At 47.9% G+C, this 19,144-nt stretch overlaps 7 protein-coding genes across 7 annotated transcripts; 3 read left to right on the forward strand and 4 right to left on the reverse strand.

Annotated features, from left to right (window-relative positions):
* Nucleotides 1–508: 508 nt before the first annotated feature.
* On the forward strand, nt 509–1,157 carry H6S33_005722 (uncharacterized protein; the record flags this gene model as incomplete). The annotated part of the gene is made up of 3 exons (XM_044837099.1): nt 509–621; nt 696–961; nt 1,030–1,157. The coding sequence occupies 3 exons, from the start codon at nt 509–511 to the stop codon at nt 1,155–1,157; spliced, it is 507 nt and encodes a 168-aa protein (XP_044699031.1).
* Nucleotides 1,158–1,997: 840 nt separating this feature from the next.
* Nucleotides 1,998–4,408, reverse strand: H6S33_005723 (uncharacterized protein; the record flags this gene model as incomplete). Its single annotated transcript, XM_044837100.1, has 9 exons — nt 1,998–2,047; nt 2,121–2,215; nt 2,287–2,465; nt 2,522–2,632; nt 2,685–2,919; nt 2,980–3,410; nt 3,462–3,765; nt 3,827–3,915; nt 3,989–4,408. 9 exons carry the CDS (start codon nt 4,406–4,408, stop codon nt 1,998–2,000), a joined length of 1,914 nt encoding a protein of 637 aa, XP_044699032.1.
* Nucleotides 4,409–5,188: 780 nt separating this feature from the next.
* On the forward strand, nt 5,189–6,295 carry H6S33_005724 (uncharacterized protein; the record flags this gene model as incomplete). Its single annotated transcript, XM_044837101.1, has 7 exons — nt 5,189–5,255; nt 5,310–5,330; nt 5,383–5,476; nt 5,559–5,752; nt 5,812–5,892; nt 5,953–6,030; nt 6,090–6,295. 7 exons carry the CDS (start codon nt 5,189–5,191, stop codon nt 6,293–6,295), a joined length of 741 nt encoding a protein of 246 aa, XP_044699033.1.
* Nucleotides 6,296–7,631: 1,336 nt separating this feature from the next.
* H6S33_005725 (uncharacterized protein) lies at nt 7,632–9,051 on the forward strand (the record flags this gene model as incomplete). Its single annotated transcript, XM_044837102.1, has 2 exons — nt 7,632–8,466; nt 8,531–9,051. 2 exons carry the CDS (start codon nt 7,632–7,634, stop codon nt 9,049–9,051), a joined length of 1,356 nt encoding a protein of 451 aa, XP_044699034.1.
* Nucleotides 9,052–10,675: 1,624 nt separating this feature from the next.
* H6S33_005726 (uncharacterized protein) lies at nt 10,676–14,042 on the reverse strand (the record flags this gene model as incomplete). The annotated part of the gene is made up of 3 exons (XM_044837104.1): nt 10,676–13,238; nt 13,301–13,404; nt 13,491–14,042. The coding sequence occupies 3 exons, from the start codon at nt 14,040–14,042 to the stop codon at nt 10,676–10,678; spliced, it is 3,219 nt and encodes a 1,072-aa protein (XP_044699035.1).
* A 979-nt stretch (nt 14,043–15,021) lies between these two features.
* H6S33_005727 (uncharacterized protein) lies at nt 15,022–15,754 on the reverse strand (the record flags this gene model as incomplete). The annotated part of the gene is made up of 3 exons (XM_044837105.1): nt 15,022–15,266; nt 15,324–15,553; nt 15,615–15,754. The coding sequence occupies 3 exons, from the start codon at nt 15,752–15,754 to the stop codon at nt 15,022–15,024; spliced, it is 615 nt and encodes a 204-aa protein (XP_044699036.1).
* Nucleotides 15,755–16,199: 445 nt separating this feature from the next.
* H6S33_005728 (uncharacterized protein) lies at nt 16,200–17,951 on the reverse strand (the record flags this gene model as incomplete). Its single annotated transcript, XM_044837106.1, has 1 exon — nt 16,200–17,951. The coding sequence occupies one exon, from the start codon at nt 17,949–17,951 to the stop codon at nt 16,200–16,202; it is 1,752 nt and encodes a 583-aa protein (XP_044699037.1).
* Between the last annotated feature and the right edge of the window lie 1,193 nt (nt 17,952–19,144).

A 19,144-nucleotide genomic window follows, 5' to 3' on the forward strand; every position in this document is an offset into this window, starting at 1 on the left:
GTGTAAAAAAGCACGCTGCTCTGTGCTTTGGCGGTAGGCTGCAAAAACACTGCTGTCAGCTAATACGAGACACGGAATTACTAGTGCGAAAATCGCGCTGAGCCAGTGATCATTGGGTTTTGGCGATTACCTATGAGCTGAATGAACCTCCAAAAACAGGAAGAAAATCGGCCGGGGGTGTGCCATTGCTCAAGAATATAGACTGGCAGCCTCCCACAGAAAATCGATACACAATCATCACTCTCTATCAGTTGGCCGTTTCCTCGACCTCCAAAAAGCCAATCTTTAGTACGTCTTTATTTCTTTCAAGAATCGCAGGTCGATTTTATTTCTTCTCTGTCACAAAAATATCAAACACTTAACATTTCCCCTACTTATACTTATATACGGTTGGTTACCTTCTCCTCTTTCTTACAAAATCAGTTTCATATCACGCTTCCCCTGCCTAAAAAACGTGATTTCTGGGCAAATTTGTAACGTTTGCAGCCACCTAGTCCATATTACCATCATGTCTCGTGAAACTCAGCAATTCCACCGCAAACTCATTGCCAAAGACCATACACTTCCATGCGTCCGCTACCGGTCCATGAACCAGATTCTTCCCAACCTCTTTCTCGGCGAGTAAGTATCTCTCTCTCGAAAAAAAAAAGAAAGAAAGATATGTTCAGATAGTTCAAAACTAACTCCACATCTAGTTGCAAGGCCATCCTCGACCCCGTGTCCATCGTGAATAACAATGTCAGCCACGTGCTATCCCTAAGGCTCACACCTACACACATCCGCTCGTTGGTGGGTGTAACTCATTGCCAGATCTATATCGATGACTCCGAAGATCAATGGCTACTTGATGGCCTGAACGCCGCGATGGAGTTCCTTGAAGATGCGATGGATATGGGCGGAACCGTTTTAGTACACTGCCAGGAGGGGAGAAGCAGAAGTGCTTCTGTCGTTATAGCTTTTGGTTAGTTGTCCTAGACGAGAAAATAGAGATAAGGGAGGCAAATGCTAATGAAGAGTCTATAACTACAGTGATGAAGCATTTTCAGGTATCATATGAAGAGGCATGGTCATACGTTCGGAAACAGCGACCGGTTGCGAGCCCAAACCCAGGGTTTGTGGAACAGCTAAAAATCTGGGAATACCGAGGCTACTGGTAGTCTTGCACAACAAATTCTAGATTCTAGGGATATATATAAAGGGTTTGAGTGAATTGATGAGGAGCCTTTTACCGGTAAAAGCCTTCTCTGACCTGCTGGCAGAAAGTTATTATTATTTCCGCACACTCATTTGTATCATATTTTCTTTTGTGGAAGAGTTACTTGGTCCGTTCGATGGAAAAGCTGGCGTTATGGAGGATTCCTTATGTATTAGTATTATTTGTCTCATTAGCTGATACGAAAATACAAAATATTGTTACCATTTAAAATCCTCGATAGTCTTCTAATTACTCGTATATGTAAGTGTCGCTAGTACAGTAATGAATTATCAATCAATTAATTAAGTGTTGCCAGTGATGTAATCATTAGTGCGACTCGAGTGACTCCTTGTGACGGATAGCCAAGCTCTCCGAGCTGATACCTCGCAGGGATGGCAGTACAGTCTAATAATGCGGGAGGGGCACATGTTTATCTTTGTTTATTTTGGATAGAGTTTACACGAGCCCATTTGACTCGGTTGTGAACGATTTACGTGTGACAATCCGTGAATATAATCTACGTAGAGGAGTAACAAAAAGAACGTGTAATCATTGATTCTATCACCGGTAGGTGAGAAATGAGAGGGTATGCAGCAAAACATCAAAGCTCAAAACAAAAACAAAAAAAATCCCAGGACACCATCGCAAAATGAATACTGAATGGAGAAAAGCAGAAAGGAGAGGTGGGGGGCATATAGATATCAAAAAAGCTGATAAAAACATAAAATTAGGAATATCTAAGAAAAAGATTCGTTATCCCGTAAAATATAAATCCTCTATGCTCCTATACTCATAACTTCATCTAAACCATTAGATACATCGTACAGATGAGTGATGGCCCAATATATAACCCTGAAAACAGCCGTCTGATGTTAGCACCAGTTTCGCTTTTACTGTGTTGAGCATTGAGATAAGGGCAACTAACCAATCCAGAATAATGTGTTCCCCAGTGTTTTTCTATCTCGCATGAGTTTAGTGTGCGCAAAAGCGCTCAATGGTATCTGTAACATGCTGCTGAACCTGTGCACGAAAACCATCATCAGATATTGTTAGGGAGGAAAAAGTCGAAGGGATAATGCAGAGAAACTTACATCAAATAACCTCTAACTTTCTTAAAAACTGCCCACATAACCAACTCGTGGAAGATAGCGGAAATGAGAAAGGTGATCAAAGCCGCGACTTTCTTCGAGACATGGAGTGATGATATACTTGTATGGTAGACATGGCGGCGGAGAAAGTTGTGGACAGGTTTGTTCCAGTCTCGAGCAAACTTGAGCGAAATATCTGTTAGAGATGATACGCAGGGGCAGTAAGAATGGAACTTACCACGTCCCAGCCAGTGCTGTTCCACCAGTCACCATAGAAACCGCGATCAGAAAATAAGGTGAGCTCGCCCAAAATATTCAGAATCAACTCCCAGATTAAGTACCATGTCATCTGAATCATCCGTCAGTATTTGGATTTTGATAAGTGGTAAGATTTTACGTACCAGATACTCCACAAGAAACGGAAAGAGTAGATCGGCAAACATCCACGGTATTTCTTTCAGTCTTTCCTCGATCGGCCAAGAACTCATGGCGTTGGCTTTCATGACCACAGGCCACATGTAGTGTTGAGAAACCAAAATCATGATGCCCAGAACGCCAAATATAGCGAAAACTTTCTCGGCGACGTAATGCCAATTTATTGAGTCTTGTCGGGGGTATTCAAGTTCATATACAACACTGTAATTGATTAGGCATAGTCATTGAGTTATAAATCTGAAGTTACTGAGGAGAGCTTACGTGGGAAAATGGAGATACTCTAAGTAGTTCCACCATGTGAGATTGTTTGGGTACTGTACTGGTTTTCCTCCGCTGACTCTAGAGGTTAATTCCACATCACAGCCTTCGATTTCGCCAGCCAGCGTTTTTTCAAAATCTTCAAGTTGTTCAGAGTCCATTTCTTCGGTTTCAGCATTCAGTACTTGGTTGATGCCGTTGTAACTAACATTACCAAGACCGACACCGGAGTCAGTCGAGGTTCCAGATTCGGATCGATGATGGTGTCTTTGTGCAGGATTTTTATCAAGCACAGAAGAATGCAAACAGTGAAGTTCCTGTAATTTCCCTCGTAGTAGGTTGCGACGATTGAAGACCCCGGATAGATGCCCGTTGTAAAAGGCATATGAGTGCTGCTTCATCAGCATAACATGGGCATGCAAAACGATATATACCTGGTATGAATATTAGCGGGGATGAATGCTGAAATGAATTTTATTACAAACCGTTTGAATCCACGACCATTCCTTATAGAGGGTGTATTGGATAATCGCCCACATAAAGAAACCTTGCCATAATATCTGCAATATCCAACCAGCCCTATCCCATTTTATATATCCTTTGTTGATTGCTTTCTGCAACGGTACACACCACAGGCTAGTTCCGTAAAATGCAATAGCATCTGTCAAAAGACAATCGATTAACTTATTCGGCATAAACATTATCGATAAAATGTCGATTCCAAATATCCTCCCCTCGTTCCGATAAGAGGTTGCAGCATCCTTCACCATCAACATACCAATACTCATCCTGAATAAAGTTAGCATGAAACTACTATGCAGGTCTCTTACAGGGTTAGGGTATTCTGTACCAGAATAGGATGTAGAAGCCGTGAAAGGGAGATCCCGAAGCCTCAGGGTTTTGGCGGTCGAATGTGGTAAATCGTTTTGTGAAGACTAGCTATTTGTTCGGTTAGTACTGATGCGTCCATTAAGCCCGTAACAACCATAGAATTAAAGTAGTGTAACCATACATCTGTGAATTTTGCCCTTCTCTTTTTCCCATCTGCGCCTGCAGCAGAGCGAGATTGGGATAGCAGCTTTCGCAAATCATCATCCATCCTGAGCAAGTAGCTTCCCCTCCCTCCATTTTTCACTTTTTCTAAGTGGACTGGAATCGAGGCTCTTCTATGCTCATCATGGCCTTTGCCATTAACTCTTGAGGTCTCAACACCGAGCTTTGCGTTCTCTAAGATTTGGCTGTTACTGAACGGTTTTGTTGACCTTGTCTCGGGAGTGTGTTCATGACGGCTGTGGTGATCGCTAATGCTGGATGTCAAATTACCAAGAAGCCCAGCTTCGGATTCGCTAGAGTTTGTAGCAAGTGAATCGATAGAGGATGAGGACGACATTCTCCCATCCTCACGCAATCTTTGCGTGTGTGTATGGGCCATGACTGTTGTGATATGTTATAATATTATTCTTTTTGTTGAGGTGGCTTCTCCAACTGGTTTCGCCAACAGACTGTGGACCTGAAGAGGACACCGACGCAGGGTCTCTTAAGTACTATTTCTTGTATCGTTATGGTCCACTCAGACCTGTATTTCGGCGAGACTGCTAGCATGCTGCCTGACATGATATCTTAGACAAGGATAATCGGCTTATTTGAGCGGGGAAAGGCCTTGTGATTGGAAATAGTGGGGGGAGATTGAAAATTCGAGTGAAAATGAGTAATTTCTATGCATAGATGAGGCATTCTTTGACTTCACGGAAACGGATTCTCGGGCCTCCGAAGTGTCTTCCGGAGTATTTCATGCATGAGAGCTTCGGTTTTTACCAGCGGTAGACGGGGGCCATCGTGTAAGTGATAACTGTTATTGCGTAAGCCAAGCATTGAGGCTCTGAACAATTATTAAGCAAGTCTGGTTTGTCACCTCGTCTGTTTCTAGAACCAAAAAAGAGAGATCGAGAGGTTTAAACTACTTATCGTTAAAATTATGTCTATCACGGCGCCATCATGGCCTAAGAACTAGCGACACTATAGGATTCCCGGGAACAGGCGAGGGGATATCAAGAAGCTAAGTATTAAGCTAGCGGAGTTTACGGAGAATCGCGAAGATTCCGTTCGTTCCGTGGAGGCATAAATACTGTGAAACTTGAAGCTGCCTGTGATATTCGTCAGCTTTGATTATCATCTTTCCTTCACAGCGCACCAAACACCAAAAACTGAAGAAATGGCTTCCAACCGCCCAGGAGAATGTTGTATTCGAGGAGTTGTTCATGAAGGGGCACCTGCTGGAGGCCAGTACTCAGGAATGATAAAGTTACGATAAAAATTACTAACAGCGTGGATAGAGGAGAAGGAATTCGCTGGAGGTTGGTGCTAAAAAGACTAATTCATATTGACTGAAAGTAACAGAGACAATAGTGAATACCTATTTTGCCTATCCCGAATCAAAGAATACCGATAAAGCAATACTCTTGCTCACTGATGTGATGGGAATCTACATCAACCCTCAACTGTAAACTTCTCCCGATCCCTCAAACCGCTCAAACTTTGTTATGCCTTCGAATAGCTCAATTTATGATGCGGTGTCAAAATAGCATTGCCGATCAGTTCGCCGCCAATGGATACCTAGTTGTGATGCCTGACATCTTGGATAACGACCCAATTCCTCTCCCGGAGAACCGCCCTGAAGGATTTAGTTTGCAAGCATGGTTGGAAAAGCCAAGTCATCAGCCCGAGTTTGTACAGCCAATCGTTGATAAAGTGCTTGCAGAGATGAAGAAGCAGTTCAGTATGTGTCAGAGTGACAAAGAAGTTGGAATTTCTACTAATATGGGGGATGATATACAGATCCTAAGAAGATCGGAGCCGTTGGATACTGCTTTGGCGCTAAATACGTCACCAGATTATTGGATGGCCGCATCGATGCTGGTACTATCATCCGTGCCCATAAAACCAGTCAATTGAAACTAATGTTAACTTTAAAAATAGGATACAACGCGCACCCATCATTCGTAACAATTGAAGAAGTTGCCGCTATCAAGAAGCCTCTCTCAATTGCCGCAGCTCGTACGGCCCCTGCTCTTTCAGTGCGAAATACTGTACTAACAGTCAAACCCGAAACATAGAAACCGATAGCATCTTCACCACAGAGCTACGCCATCAATCAGAGGCAAAGTTGATCGAGATAGGTGCAACTTTCCAGATCAACTTGTATGGTGGCGTTGAGCACGGATTTGCCGCGAGGGGTGATATGAAGAACCCTATCCACAAATTCGCAAAGGAACAAGCATTTATGCAGGCCGTTGCTTGGTTCAATGAGTATTTAAACTGAGAATATATTAGCGAGGGAGGAGCTCTGTACTACTCCATCTAGCTCTAGCTTTAATGATAGACCAGAAAGGCAATAAAGCTAACAAGTAACCAGTGGCCCGGGCATCTGGGAAAGTGTCGCCCGAGATAGGGATTCCGTAAACGTTTCTCTTTCCTGTTGGCGCTGTATCTGTGATATAATTTAAGCCTTTGAGTATCGTGATCGCAGTGTCGGGGTTTGCTTAGTGGAGAAAATGGAAGGTTTGTAGTAATGCGTCTACCCACTAGTAGTCCGCTTGCGACCTCCAAATCTCAACCGACCAAGGCAAGAGCGCTTCGCCATCACGTTTACCGTCTTCATTTCATTCTCCCTTTGAAAGTTTTACGTTGCTACGCAAATCTGCGATCTATCAGATTTGAACAGCCCCCACTGTGTAGTACTACAGCCTTAGGAAATGTATGGGTTAGGGTTCGTTAGTAAATACCAACAACCTCAATCGCAATCTCAATCTCGATCACAAACCTCTTGGGATTTAGAATTCGCATGTTTTGGTGTGTTTTTCAACTTTTACGGCAACCCGTGCATAACAAATCAGCTTTGCCACACCCATCCTACCGATTCTATATTTGGCAAGAGTGGCCGAAACGGCGAGGCTCATGCGGCACACCGACGACAACGACCTGTCCTTCGAGTGATCTTGACTTCGAGTGGTCTTAAAAGCCTGTGAATCTTCAAAATCCAGACAGCAAAAATTCATCAAGAAAGCATGCTGAAACATTGTTGTAGATGTGTACATGGGCGAAAATACATCTTCGTTGTCATGATATCGGTGTACCGGTATTCTCCCCACATATTTCACGATATCCGGGGAATCTCCCATATATGGGCTAATTATGTAACTTCTCATAACTATCATATAAGCTATTAACTCACACGTAATGAAGAATGGGGGACTGGAGTACGATATAGATCCGCCCATCATGTCGCTCGGTGCACGTTATTCACGACATGCTCTACCGGGGTTACAAACATTCGTCGTCCTTACCGGAAATGGGCCTGGGGAAAGGTGCCAAACTACTTGAAGGCCTTAAGGGAACATACATTGGCAAAAAACCATACGACCCCAAGATGCAGAACTGCGTCTTGAGAGAAAACACGCAGAAAAGAAACAACTGGATTTGTTTTTCCCCTAGCTTTCGCTCGGGCTCGTGGAGCCTCGCATATATAACTGTGCCTTTGAAGATCTCTACCCACGCAAGGTAAGTAAATTGAATTAAACCTGAGGTGGAAATGTATGATTACTATTTACTAAAGGTTTTTTCTTAAGCCATAAGGATAGCTTCTTGGATCCGACCATATGGCCAGTCACAACTCATACCCAAACTTTACAGACCTGAGCCTGAAAGATGAACGCCTATCCTCAACCATCTCACGAGTCCCCAGCTACCACACGGACGACTTCTGGCCCACGCAAAAGAAAAAGCCGCGAGTTCACCTACGGCCCCGTACCCTCCCTAAGCGCGATGCCAGCATACGTAGGAAAAAGGCGGGGTGGATGTTCTTCCCTACATTCCTCCTATCGGCCGCACTTCCTATTGCTTGGCTTGTGCTATGGTTCACCACAACCGACGACGAGAAGACCTGCCGCCTCGATGAAAACAGCGCCCCGATATTCGGCATCAATTACTCGATCGGCGTATTATCTTTCACGGCGGCAAAGTGGGTGGATGTTGCTTTCGACGTTGTTGTAGGCCATGGCGGACAGGCGCTGCTGTGTTGGGTATCATACAGAGCGATACTGGATACGCTGTCGCAAATGATGGAGTCGGATGAGGTGTCCTATGAGCTTTTTATCACGCTCACAATGAACGGAAGCACTTTTCTTACGCTGCTGGCTATATTGAAGCGTATAGCGACTAGATGGGAGCACCGTGGGAGAATGACATTGATTTTCCTGGTGACGGCATATGTGCTGATATTCCCTACTTTGATGGCTGCAATGACAGGCTATAGCACCCGCGCTGAAGGCTGGTTCATCCTCAACGACGGGAACCTCGTTACCCACGATACATTTCTGTACGAGATGCGGGACGCACAAATCATTCTCGACGGCTCCCGCATCGGAATGGAAGATAAGGCAACCTTCTCCCTCGAGAAATGGGCCGAAATCTCCGGTGCAAACCATACAGAATGTAGGCATCCTCTACATTTCTTCCCCTCTCTCTATGTGCTCCCAGCTGACAATCCACCCAACAGATGAAGGAATCGGCCACGAATACCGCATCGGTGATGTCGTCTACCGTGTCGGTTTCGAGCCCCTTCATACGCAATTCGGCTACCAATTCCGCGGTGAGGCCTACGACATGGCCTTCACCAGCAACCCGAACCGGCACCGGTGCATCGCCACCGAAAAGTACCAGTACGGTGTCTCCACGGTGATATTCCGGGGCACCATCGTGCTTCAGATGCTGTGGACCTACACCATCTATGCTCTGTGGGTACACGCAAATCGGAAAGGCCAGCTGTGTAGCGCGGGCAGGAAGTTGGGGCCTTTTAGGGCGGTGGCGGATCTAGCTGGGGCGATGAAGGTGGACTTGGGTGAGAACGCGAGCGCGTATCCAGACAAGGTGCTGGAGAAGGAGTGTTCGCGGTCGAAACCGGGACTTAGATATTATATAGATCCTCATGGAGACGGAACGTGGCATGTGGGGTTGTCGTCAGGCAGGCCAAAGGACGAGGTTCTGGTCCTGGACGATGATGCGCGGTTATACAGATAGCCAGGGAACGAACCTTTTCTTTTTTCTTCTCCTTTCTGATTGCTTTAAAAGGGGCGTATATACATGTAATGGGGTAGGTGTTTATCTTTTTGGTTTTTTTAGTGGAGTTGCATGGGATGGGAGTTTGGTGTGTTTAGATCGATGGTGCGGTGGTTTATATACGCACATGGCAGGCGATTATGACTTCAAAAGAATTTAACACCCCCCTAACGGGTCTGCAAAGACGTAGTACTTTTCAAGACTCTGCATGTGAAGGAATGAAAGTGAAGAACATCATAAAAACCGTTAAACAGCATCAACAAGTGTAGTGGAGTTAGTTGTGTTGGAAGGTCATAATATATCACTCGCCAATCCTTGGCATTCGCTTTTCTTTAATGTGTAGAGTCCGACAACACCATGCGACAGTCAACCCCCTCCCATCAACCTTCCTATCCTCGATCAACACTCGACGCACCAAATCATCTTGACCGCCATCATAAGGATCGGGATAGGTGCCCCCAACTCCAACTCCCATCCTCCGCTCATCGCAAGCTAGTTCCCCGTTACCAAAAGCCAATCCCGCCGATACACCATTTTGTGGCTCTGCACCCCCCCCAAAAAAAAATCCCACTCAAAATGTGTAGGCTTATATCATGGGAAAGCTGCCGGTGGACCTTAGAGCCGCATGGATATGTAGATGCTGTGCATGAAAGTATGTCTAGAAAGGCCCTACGCCTAGCCGCGCCCCCCGCACTGTCTCGCGCGGCGCGCCCTCTTCGGCCACAACGAATAGAAACAAGATCTGTTTCCTCATCCGGCCATGAGCCCAGGTACTCAGATACGAGTCTCACTCCATATGTGGGAATTAAAGTACGTCGAGAAGCGAGGAGAACGCCGAGAATATTTTCTGTCGTGGATAGGGTATAATTGGCTTGCGATGGGGTCATCCCGTAGGAGTATATGTTAAGTACGCTGGTTGGTTAAAAGATAAGTTTTTCATGAGGATATTTCAATATTTTGCTCATGAAATATCACTCGTCTTTAGAGGAGCTAAAGAGGGCATTGAAATCGGAAGGGGGCGATAGAAGATACAGCCGCCTAGTTAGAGAATCTTTGCGACAAGCGACCTCCAGAAGACGAGATGCCCACCACAAGAATAGTAAAATGGGCGAACGCGCTCAAAGATACATCCTGATCACACAATATCACTCACGGGCCCAATCACCCATAATCACTCGCTTCAATTTTCCCCCTGAAAATAAAAAGATATTCTCCACATTTTACACAATCCGCCGTTTTACAACCCGCCCGTACTCACTCCCACACGCCGACTAACCAAAGAACGAAAGAAGGAAAAAAAGCAGAAACCCCCCCGCCAAAACCCAATAAGCACACAAATCCACCAAGAGAAAGCAAGAAAGAAGCAACTAAGTCAAGGTACAGTATATAAGTATGTATGACACCTGAGATAGAAGATGAGAAGAGAAAAGAGGCTTGCATCTATAAAACAAGAAGAGATGTATAAAGGCGAAAATAAAACAAAAAGAAAGAAAAGAAAAAACACCGAACCGTCAAACCATGCAGCCACAATAATGAAACAAAAACAATTAGTCCTACATCGTCCCCAGTTAATCTCAGACCCAGACTAATGGCACACGCCCCTGACCCCTTCTACCACCAGCCCTGTGACCACACCTCTCGCCACACCTCGCTCCTGCAACGCATCAAACACCACACCCCAGCACTCCCTACTTGCACCCGCTCCCATAAGCCCTTTCAGAGCCTCTGGCATACCTCGTTCGCCCACCAGTCTCCTGGCCTTCTCCCTCAACTCTGACTTCTCATCGTCAGACATCTCGACCACAGGCGGCCATGCAGCGCGCTCCTCTTTTGTTGGAAACCCGTTCTTGGTGATCTTCTTGACATGGGCTGCGATCGCGGCGTCGGCCGTGTTGGCGTCGATAACGGTTTCTTGGATGAGTACACGGATACTTTCTAGTGTGGTGTTGCCAGGCCGCAGAAGAATGTTCTTAGCAACGTTGAGGAGGGAGCGGCGGAAAAGCCAGGCAGAGGAGAGCGTGTAGAGCTCGCTAATGATCGCAAAGAAGATCTCGACGGCGAAAATCGTCTCGGATTCTGTTAGTGGTTCTGTTGTGGGTTTGGGTTTCGATGATGTAGCTGGGGCGGACGGAGCAGGCGGAGTTGGAGAAGTGGGGGGATCCATCGGTGGCGGGGTCGTACATATCAAGGGCGGAGAGGGCGGTACTGGTGACAGCGGTGCTTGAGTAGGTACCAGGAAGGCCGCAGCGGCAGACGCAGCGCGGGTTCGGGAGGTTGTTGTCTCCGGTTCGGGCCTGAGCAGTGAGGATGCTGCACTCCCGGAACGGGTCCGGACCGGAGCGGCATCGCTATCGTAGTCGTCTGGCATATCGCTTGGTGGTGGAGGCAGTGAGACAAATCCAGGCCCATCACCATCCACAGATGGTATCTCGAGTTGTATATACCCCTCCTTCTCTGTCTTCTGCACACGACCCATACCCATCAAGCTACTCCTCCTTGCCGGGAAGCTTTGCCTATTGTTCACCTTTACCACCGGTTCCTCCTCTTCCGGCTTCACTGGAGCTTCGTTCTCAACCTGTAATGATGTATCGCTCCGCCCTAGCTGCCGCAGACTCGACACATCAAGTGTCTGCCGTCTGTTCTCGCCATTGAGAGCACGTTTCATGAAAACGCCGCCAAATAAGCTCTTTCCACCCTCTGCCGCTCCTTGTGGTGCCTTTGTGAGTGCATCCAGCATCCCACCACCCATCTTTGCAAATGCCTGCGGGTTCGGCCAGTTCTTCCCCAGTCCTCCAAAAGCACCACCCGGAGAAGGCGCCTTATTGCTACCGTTACTGGCTTCGCTGTCCTTCTCGAGGAAACGCTTCATACCTTCACTTTCCGCGAGTATCCTCTCCTTCAGCGCATCATTGATATACCGCTCCAGGTGGTTCCGAAGCGCCTCTTTTGTACCGCCACGCCATGTGGGGAGCTCCGAGTGCGAATGCGTGAATGACTCGAGACCGCTGATGTTGGAGATCCTGCGTAGCACTTCGTGAAGCGTTTCGAAGTCTGTGAACTTCCTTGTCAGGATCCATCCAGGCACAGTCGAGACACCGGGCTCAATCTGGATAAGGTATACGGTGGAGGTAGGTTTTGACCGGAGCGGTCTATCGGCGGGGGCAGTGAAAGCACCGCCAGAGAATGGGTCGAAAACTTTTGTCTCGGAGGGAGGGGTGAGGTCTGAAACAGTAACGTTGGCTCTGTAGAGAGGGTCAAGTGGCTGTACGGGTGATGATGGGGTTGGACTCGGAGAGAGTAACTGGTCGAACGATGTGAATGTTCCGGGCTCAGCAGATGGTGAAACTGGTTCCTCTACGATCGTGGGCGGGCGAGAGCTTCCATTGTCAGAGCAAGAACGTATAGAAGCATTGTCACTGTTGAGATTAATTGAGCTGCCGTTCGAACTTGTACTTCCACTCGTGTTTCCATTTGCATCTCTTCCTGGGCCAAAATCTCCAGACACACGCTTTGCCTCTTCCTCTGCAATCATCGCATTGAGCTCCTGTGCCTCCCGCATCGCACGCTCCATCTCCTCTTCCGCGCGCGAGATTCGCTTCGCCTTCTGCGCCTCTGCCGCAGCTGAGACACGTGTATCATTGACCGCCAGTGTCGCCTCTCCAATATCAATCTTTTGCAGAATCTCTGGCTGCGTTTCCTTCTCAAGAAGATAGACAATCGTGCTATTTATCCACTCTGCAGACGAAAACTTATCCACCAGCTTCTCGAGCACTACACCCGCAATGATCTCAGTCAGGAACGTCTTGATCGGATCGCATGATGTTGCATCGGCGGGGACGAAAGTCGTGACGATGTCGTCTGCGGCCATCTTGAGCTTTCGCTTCTGCTCCCTGCGGTCAACGAGCTGAGCCAGGGCGCTGGAGGGGTACTCTTCAACATAGGTCCCGATTGAGGTTTGGGCGGTCTGGGCGAGCTCTCGGAAAAACACGATGAATGTGTTTGACGTGCTAACAAGGAAGAGGAGAAAGGTGTCTTTTGCACACTTTTGAGAAAGATGAGAGTGCATGTTGTAGAGAGTTTGGACAAGCGTCTGCCGACACGCCGTGGGGAAACTCTCATCTGTAGGAAGAATTGGGGAGAACCACCACCTGCGGGAGGATCAGTCTTACGATCGTTCTAAAAAGAGAGGGAAATGGCAATTGCAGCAGACCTCACATAATCCCTCGTCACCGCATCCGCCAAACCCGTGAACGCTGCTCCCGTCTCTGGCGGAAGACTCGAGAAATCCACAACCCGCTGTGACCTCGCAAATCTCTTTTAACGCACGCACCAGTCAGTCATGATCCGCGCCATTCAAAAAAAAAAAAAAAAAAAAAAAAACCGGCCCTATCCGCACACACCTTATGACCACCTGTGGACTTTTCACTCCCATTCTCACTTCCCGGGGGAGGAGAAGCCAGCGCGCCGTCCCCCTTCGTGTCTACCATCCGCTTATCCAGCCATTCCAGCACATCCACTCGATGTCCCTTCTTCCCGGACGCCCTCATGTTCTCCAGGCTCGCGTGGAGCACCACACCGCCAATCACTCCGACAATCAACAGCCCAAAGCTCCCGAATATCACGTAGAGCACGATGGTGGACCCTAGCATCACTCCGCCGAGTGTTTCTGGCGCGGCATGTTGTAGGAAGTCGAGGACGTGTGTTGCGGCCTCTGCGATTGTTGCTGAGCTGGTTGTACCTGAAGCTGTTTCTGGAGCTCCCCCTTCTTCTTCTGTTTTCCCTTCTTTTTCTTCCACTATTACTACTGTTGGCCCTTTCTCTTCCTCTTTGCTCGGGAGTGAGCTGCTTTTCGGAGCATCTTCGAGCTGTGGTGTCAGTGGAGGTGTACTTGGGATCTCGGTTGGCGTAGATGGAAAGTCAGCTGGCGTAGGTGTTGGGCCTGCCGGTTCCATATTTTTTTGTTGTTGGTGATAGGGGTGGAGGAGTGGGTGAGTGGTGGTGGTGGTGGTGAGGTATGGAGGCAGGAGAGGCAAGTTGTTACTATCGACTCGACAGGTATGCTGCAGAGAAAGCAGAGTAAGAACGCCCAGCCTCGCCTAACTAGCTGCTAGTAGCCGACTAATTAACGGTGCTGTTCCTGGCAGCGGTCGAGGTGATCGCGGCCACTGCAGGGCTGGCTGGCTGGCTGGGTGGGTGCTGCTCTGGACGGGAGCTTATGCTTAACCTGATTAGAGTGACGGAGATTACGGCGTTGGATAGCGATACAGTAGTGAGTAGTGAGTAGTGTATTGTATGTTAATTTGTAGCTGTGCGCCTGCCTGCCTGTCGTAGGAGAAGAAGAGAGATTGAAGCAATTAGTTACTCCTCGAGATCTCTCCAATTGTGTCAAAACTTATCGCAAGCTGTCCCCTGTAGATCCGTGTTGGGGGCGCAGGCAGAGTGGCAAATGAATGGGAGAAAGCGCCTCAGCTGGCCGGGGTGCACGGTCTTAATAATAAGGAAGCTTTGCCGGGGGAGAGGGGGCAGCAAGAATAGTATGGCATAGATATCGTCGAGAAGGAGCTGCCTCGTATCTACCACAGGTAGGCATCGTGTCGGGACATTATTTGACTATGCAGAGCACTGCGTGGAATGTACAGTACAGACAGATACTACAAGGTATATGATGCCGTTTTGTTTACCCCTTCAATTGGGAGAAACCATGGCGAGTTAACCCTAACCCTGCTATATCACTACATGTATCCCTATAATTATAACAGTAGAGTAACCATAGCACTATCGAATCACAAATTACACCTTACACCCGGGCTTTCGCTGTAGGTCATCAGTCTTTATATGTGGTTGTTGCAGTCAATCCATTATAATACACCATATTTACCATATTTACCATATTCCTCACGCTGGTGCGCCCAATCTACTATGCATGTGGATTTACCTACCCTTTAACCTCTGCAGCTGGACCTCATCTGCACCCAGCTCTACTGCCAACTGGTAGTAGTTCCTCCCGGCGTTGTCTAGCACCGCTCGGTCAGCACCCTTCTCCAGCAGCAGCTGTATCACATCCTCGCGCTGGTTCTGCACGGCGACATGCAGCCCCGTCTGCCCAGTCTCAAAGTCCTGTGCGTCCAGCAGCTCTGCGTCCATCTCGATCATTTCCAGAACGCTCTCCACATCACCTAGGCACCATTAGCCCTGCCAATCACTCCAACTGACCGTACCCTCTCAAGATTTACCTTCAGCACAGAACTCTAAAAAGGCCCTAACCTTCTTTAGCTCCGGATTCTCATCGTAAAACTCCTCCTCGTCGAGGAGCGCGCCGAGGTCAAGCCCGGTCTGGATACCGCCCTCGTTGCGGTAGGTCACAAGGAGTTTACCAGTCGCGGGGTCGAGCGTGGAGGTGCTGCAAGACGGGCATTGGCTTCGTGCGGAGTTGCTGCTGGTGTATTCTTCTGCGAAGCAGGACCTGGGAAAGCCCTACTTAGCACGGATTATAGAATAGTATAAGGCAGGAGGAGTAGCAGTACCAGTGGTAGTGGTGGCCACAGGGGAGCTCGATGTCGTCGATTATGCCGGCGCCTTGGTCGGGGGTGTCTTCATCTTCGACCGAGATGATAAGCGGTTCGGTGCAGGATGTGCATAGGGCGGCGGAGGAAGAAGAGGCCATTTTAGGTAAGGGATTGCTGTGAATGAGGACCTTGGGGGGGTTGTGGTTGTGCCTTTTTTGTTGGGATAGCAAATTCGTACCAGCAGGTCGGTCAATTGAACTTTTTTTTTTTTTTTTTTTGGGTTGCGTTACTAACAACCCATTATGTAAGTGGATCACAGACAGTCACTCGGAAGGTTTTTGGTGAATGAGTGGAATCATGGCTTTTCAAAGGGATACCGTTGTGTTTGTCTTCTTTGACACTTTGACTTCTGCAATCCACGACGATAGAACTGGCGGCATCCCCAAGTCTACAGATCAACCAGCGAAGCCACTACACCGTCAATATCCCCTCGATCCCGTCCTCTTCTACAGGATTGTATATTGAATCTATATCTATGTAGTACATACTCACACCGAGAGATCTAGACCGCTGAATGTCTATATAAGCACTAGCTCCACATAATCATAACTTATCGTTCCCACTCGGCACCCAAGCCCCACTCCTCGCCTTCCCAAAACACCAATCATCAATCCTCTTCCCCGGCTCTTTCCACCACTCCTGCTTTACATTAGCCTCCAGCTGGCCTAAAAACACCGACTCCAGTCTCTCCAACACATCTGCATAGTCACTCGCCACCCTCCGCATCTCCTCCATATGCCACAACTCCCACGCCGCCTCCAATCGCTGCTGCAAGCCTGGCGCTCCCTCGTCCCCTTCAACGCCATCAGGATGCTGGCGGAGAATATAGTACTTCTCTGGAGGCTCACCAGCGAGTGGGTGCTCGTAGGTATCTCTTGTAAATACCAACACCCGTAGCTTCTGTAACTGACGGAATGCAGTTACCATTGCGTCGTGAGGAGCCACCCAGTCGTGGATATTGCCGCTTTGCGTTCCTGCAGAGAGCCAGAGGTGAGTCAATGATTTGACGCCTCCTATACTCTCCAGGGCTCGTATGTCAATCGTTTTGGTGTCCCAAACGAGATGCAGGTTTGTCAGGTGTCGGAAATCTGTGAGCGTGGGGAGAAGAGTGCCTAGGACCAGCGAATCACTGGGACACGGTGCAGTGAGCGCATGCAGCTGCGAATTGGTGCCAATGAAGACAACATCTGACGAAGAGAGGGAAGCAGAAGTGTGGTAGACTTGCAAGGTGTCTATATGCCCATGGCGGGATAGGTATTTGGATGCCGAAGAAGAAGCTACAGTGAGAGTACGAAGTCGTAGCTGCGGATTATTTTCTGATATGAGTGCTTCTAAGAGCTCACTATCAATCTCTGTATTCTGCAGTACCAAGCTACGAAGCTGCGGGAATCGTAAAGGAGGATCGGTTTCAGCAGCATCAAATCTCATTACTTCACCATTCACCCACTCCAATTCTTCCAATGTTTGGGCTGCAGCCTTCAAGATGCTCATACACAGCGGTGCCGTACTAACGTTGTCGCAGCCCTTCGCCCTTTGAATATCCATCACCAGTCTCCTCAATCCCCACCTCGGCCGCCCGTCCACCACAAACTCCCGGTCCACAAACACCCCTGCCATCTCTAGCTCTCTCACCCCGGAAGCAGCAATAGCATTCATCAGCTCCGGAGTAATACACACCTTATCCTCCCACCTTAATACCTCTAGATTCGGCAACGAATATCTCAGCGCATCGCTCAGATTTCTCACATAAACGTCAAAGTAATTATTTGCCACCAGCTCAATCGCTCTTTCCCTCGACACCTCTGGCATGAACAGCGACGGAAGGTCCTCTAACTTCCACCACCTCACAAAGAATGATTCCATCAGTATGACGGAGGCTACGGTTAAGATTCTCACACAAACGCCCAGCGTGGGACTTGATATCATATGATTTTCCATTCGAGCCGCCGATTCATCAGCAAGTACGTTCCGTATTCCCGATGCTGCAGGCGTCGTGTAGGCAAGATGAATACTCGCAAATTGCCGTGACCGCGCTAGTTGCCGGCAAGCAGTATTTACGAGCGCCATTGAAGCCAGATCGGCGATGGATAGAAGCTCTGTGATGTGATCCAGCAGCTCTGAGGGCAATTGAAGGAGTGATGCCCCGGTATTAGACCCCTCACAAACCTGGGAGAACCAGAGAGGATGGGTAGGTTTGGCATTGTGAGCACCACAGAGGGTCTTTGTGTAGAGAGCTTGGTCGGTGACAAACGTGGTCACGTCGAATGCATGTTTGAGGGCGTGGGAAGATGACATTGTGGACTGACTGATTGTCTATGGGTAGTAGTTAAAGACAGAAAGCTGACTGCCTTCATATGGGTACTCTTTTATATTCGGGTCACTGTCTTGCTGAAATGTGGCCCTGAAGAGGCAGCAAATCAGAAGAGACTTTGATATCTGTTAATGCAGCACCCTGCATAAAGCCTTGGCGCTCCATGGATTGGTTAATAAAACGGATGATCTGCGCACTTGATAGGGGCATGCAGGTTCTAGAGTACCGTTTGTGGGGGAGGGGAAAGATCTTTTTTTTCTAGCCATGGATTGGTTGAATCATACCTAATGCTTATGCCCCAGAGAGCTGCTAGGCTTGGCCGCCTAGATAAATATTGGTTTTCCTGAGAGATCGCAACTATATAAGTAGTTACCTACATACTGAGAAAGCACTGCTAATAGGGAAATAAACTTAATTGAAGTCAAGCTTCGAAGCAGAATGAAGGGAAAGAGGTTGTCGGTCATTAACAAGGGTTCCACTACTCTAATCTGATAGGTAATAAGAAGCACCTGCAAGGACGAGTACGGAGTGCACCAGGGAGTGTTGTCAGGTGTTTCTTATCATGCATAGAAACAGAGTAGAGTGTCAGGTAGACTGGGTATTCAAAAGCTGTGAAGCTGTGTGGAGTAGGTACATTCCATTTTCAAGTCAGTATGATAGCTCATGCCCGTAGCTGTTGTACTATGCTTATCTGTGGTTTATCCTCCTGTGAATATTGTCTGCACACCCCATAATGCTCACCCCCGCCAAACCCCACAACATTTCGCTGTAATTCCGACTCCTGATATTCAATAGTTTCGCATCTTGCGCCATTCCAACACACAATAAGACAACCCTCTGTGTCTAGACCCGGATCCCCAAGTCCCACCACACATAAGTTTGGTTTGCCGGTTACCAGACCACCAATAGAAACAAAGATCAACACTGCACTGAACCCTGTCAAGGCCCTGCATTATCTGCTTCAGTCAACCACCCACCTACCTATTTTTTTTTTCCCAGCGTCAACCCGCGAGAAAAATTTGAAATACCTACATGTACATACCCCCGCCGCTACCACCATAGGCTTTTCAAGCAATTGATCCCGAGCACCTTCAAAACCCCCATTGGCCGCGTGAGATAGCAACCGGTCATATGAATAGAAAATTGCATAAGCTAGATATTATAACCCACCCTCCAT

The sequence above is a fragment of the Morchella sextelata genome, assembly GCF_020137385.1.
Source record: "Morchella sextelata strain SCLS chromosome Unknown scls_2, whole genome shotgun sequence".
In the NCBI taxonomy this organism is placed as follows: Eukaryota; Fungi; Ascomycota; class Pezizomycetes; order Pezizales; family Morchellaceae; genus Morchella; species Morchella sextelata.